This window comes from Arachis hypogaea, chromosome 19 (genome assembly GCF_003086295.3).
Source record: "Arachis hypogaea cultivar Tifrunner chromosome 19, arahy.Tifrunner.gnm2.J5K5, whole genome shotgun sequence".
In the NCBI taxonomy this organism is placed as follows: Eukaryota; Viridiplantae; Streptophyta; class Magnoliopsida; order Fabales; family Fabaceae; genus Arachis; species Arachis hypogaea.
In genome coordinates this window covers 156,961,536-156,963,821 of record NC_092054.1, presented here as the reverse complement: position 1 = coordinate 156,963,821, position 2,286 = coordinate 156,961,536, and the positions used below count along the sequence as shown (strand labels likewise).

The 2,286-nt window shown below is 35.7% G+C and overlaps 1 protein-coding gene across 1 annotated transcript; it reads left to right on the top strand.

Moving 5' to 3' along the window:
• Positions 1 to 206: 206 nt before the first annotated feature.
• Positions 207 to 2,286, top strand: LOC112777080 (uncharacterized). The gene is made up of 2 exons (XM_025821365.3): positions 207 to 1,059; positions 1,967 to 2,286. Exons 1-2 carry the CDS (start codon positions 463 to 465, stop codon positions 2,048 to 2,050), a joined length of 681 nt encoding a protein of 226 aa, XP_025677150.1. The 5' UTR covers positions 207 to 462; the 3' UTR covers positions 2,051 to 2,286.

Here is a 2,286-nt window from a genome sequence, read left to right as displayed (position 1 = left end):
CTCTTATTTATAATTGTGTTTTATGAAAGTGTGTTCGTTGATGTGTCTAATAATTAATATATTTTAAATACATATATAAAGAGACGCATCCAGAAAATATATCTATAAAGACATTTTTATTAAACATAGCTATAAAAAAGAAATTTTTATTAGACACATCTACGAACATACTTCCATGAAACACAATTATAAATAAGAGTTGACAGAAGTTAGCAGATATGTTGGTAACGTAGCAGAACCGTAAAAATATATGTTGATAGTAATGCATGGATGAAGAAGAAGATTCCACATGATCCCATGTAGCATATCAACATAGAGCGAAATTTGTCCGAAATTGAAAAGCTTGTGTTTCACTCAGTTACCATTACGCCTATATATTCTTCTTCTTCTCTCCTTGCCTCTTCCACTTAACCCTCCCAACTTTGAAGAAGAAGAGAAGGAGAAGAGTAAAATACTAGTGCCATGATGGACAGAGCAACCATTCTGTTTGCCGGTTTCGTCTGCATTGTGACCGCCGCCGGAGTCGCTGCTCAACAACAACAACAATCTCCCCCAACTCCTCCAACTCCCACCACCACCACCCCTTCTCCACCGACCTCCACCCCGGCTCCTCCCACTCCTCCATCTTCTCCTGCTCCTCCCACTCCTCCATCTTCTCCTGCTCCTCCCGTTCAGTCTTCTCCTCCACAGCAGCAGCAATCATCTCCGCCCCCACAACAGCAGTCATCTCCTCCCCCACAACAACAGTCGTCTCCTCCACCCGCAGCCACTCCTCCGCCGGTAACCTCCTCTCCGCCACCCGCATCTCCTCCTCCGGCCTCTCCTCCCCCTGCCTCTCCTCCACCATTCTCTCCACCTCCAGCCACACCACCGCCGGCAGTACCACCACCCGCCGTCCCTCCTCCCGCGCTCACGCCAACCCCTCTTTCATCTCCTCCGGCAACTTCTCCTGCTCCCCTGAAGAGTACGGCACCTGCACTATCGCCGGTTCCTGCTCTCTCACCGGCTGCTGGAGCTCCCGGTCCCAGCTTGGCATCTCTCGCTCCGGTTAGCGATAGTGTAAGCTTCACTCTTCTTTTTCTCATCTTATATTGTTACTTTTTTGCTAATGATCATGATGATTGATGAACCATATTTCGTTATTCAAAAATTATATTTATCCACCAAAATTAAAATTAACCACTTTTTGAGTGAGATTCGAATGCGAAATTTTTAGTTTAAATAGAGATATTATCCTATTTGAGTTAATTCTACTATATAATTATTGTAAATAAATATATGTGTAATTTAATTTATTTTTAATATATATTTAATATATCTTTTATTATTATTATTTGTTATTTTGTATCTTTAGCTAATACTAGAATATTAAGATATATTACATCAGGTTTCTTTTTAATTTTCAGATAGTTATAATATCATTTTATCGCTGTGATAACATAATATCAAAAAATTTATTACTTAAAATAAGTAATTTTTATTATTTTTTAAAAAATAATATAAAACAAATTAAAAGAATACTTATGTAAAAGATTTAAATAAATTAAAAAAAGAAAAAGTCTAGAGGGCCAGTAACTTTTGTGTTTTTTGGTTAGCACTTAACCATCAAAATAAAAGTGAGTGATCTCCCACCATTAGATGTAATCTCACACCATTAAAAACACTATTGATGGCCAATTGATAGTTACAAAACATCAAAATTGCTGTCCACTAGTATTCCTCTTAAAAAAATCTTATTCAAAATTTGAGAGATATGTTAAAAGTATAATTATTTATATTTTATATAAAAAAATGCAATTTCATAACCGTTTTTAGATAATTGAAATTTGAATAATATATGATCTCTCTTTTTATTATTTTTCAAGCTAGATTTGTTTTAATTTGCCTCTTGGCACATACATATTTGTGTTTGATACATTAATTATATTAAGACTAAACTTATAAGTGAACGAATTTCAATTTGCAGAGTGGAGTAGAGAAATTGTGGTCATCCAAAAAGATGGTTGGGAGCTTTGGATTGGGATCGGCTCTTTTATCATTACTGCTGTAGAGATCTTCTAATTGCTACCATCATTTTGCCATTTGCCTCTCTATATATACCATTTTCTAGCTATCATATTATATACATATATATGGGGAGTTTATATCACTGATCTACCTACTTGGACTATATATTATTCATTTCATTATTCGCTTGCATTCTTTTGAGGGGTTTTGGGAGTTATTTTCTATGTTACCATGATATGTCTATTATCATTTCACTTTATTATTAAATTTTTCTATTCA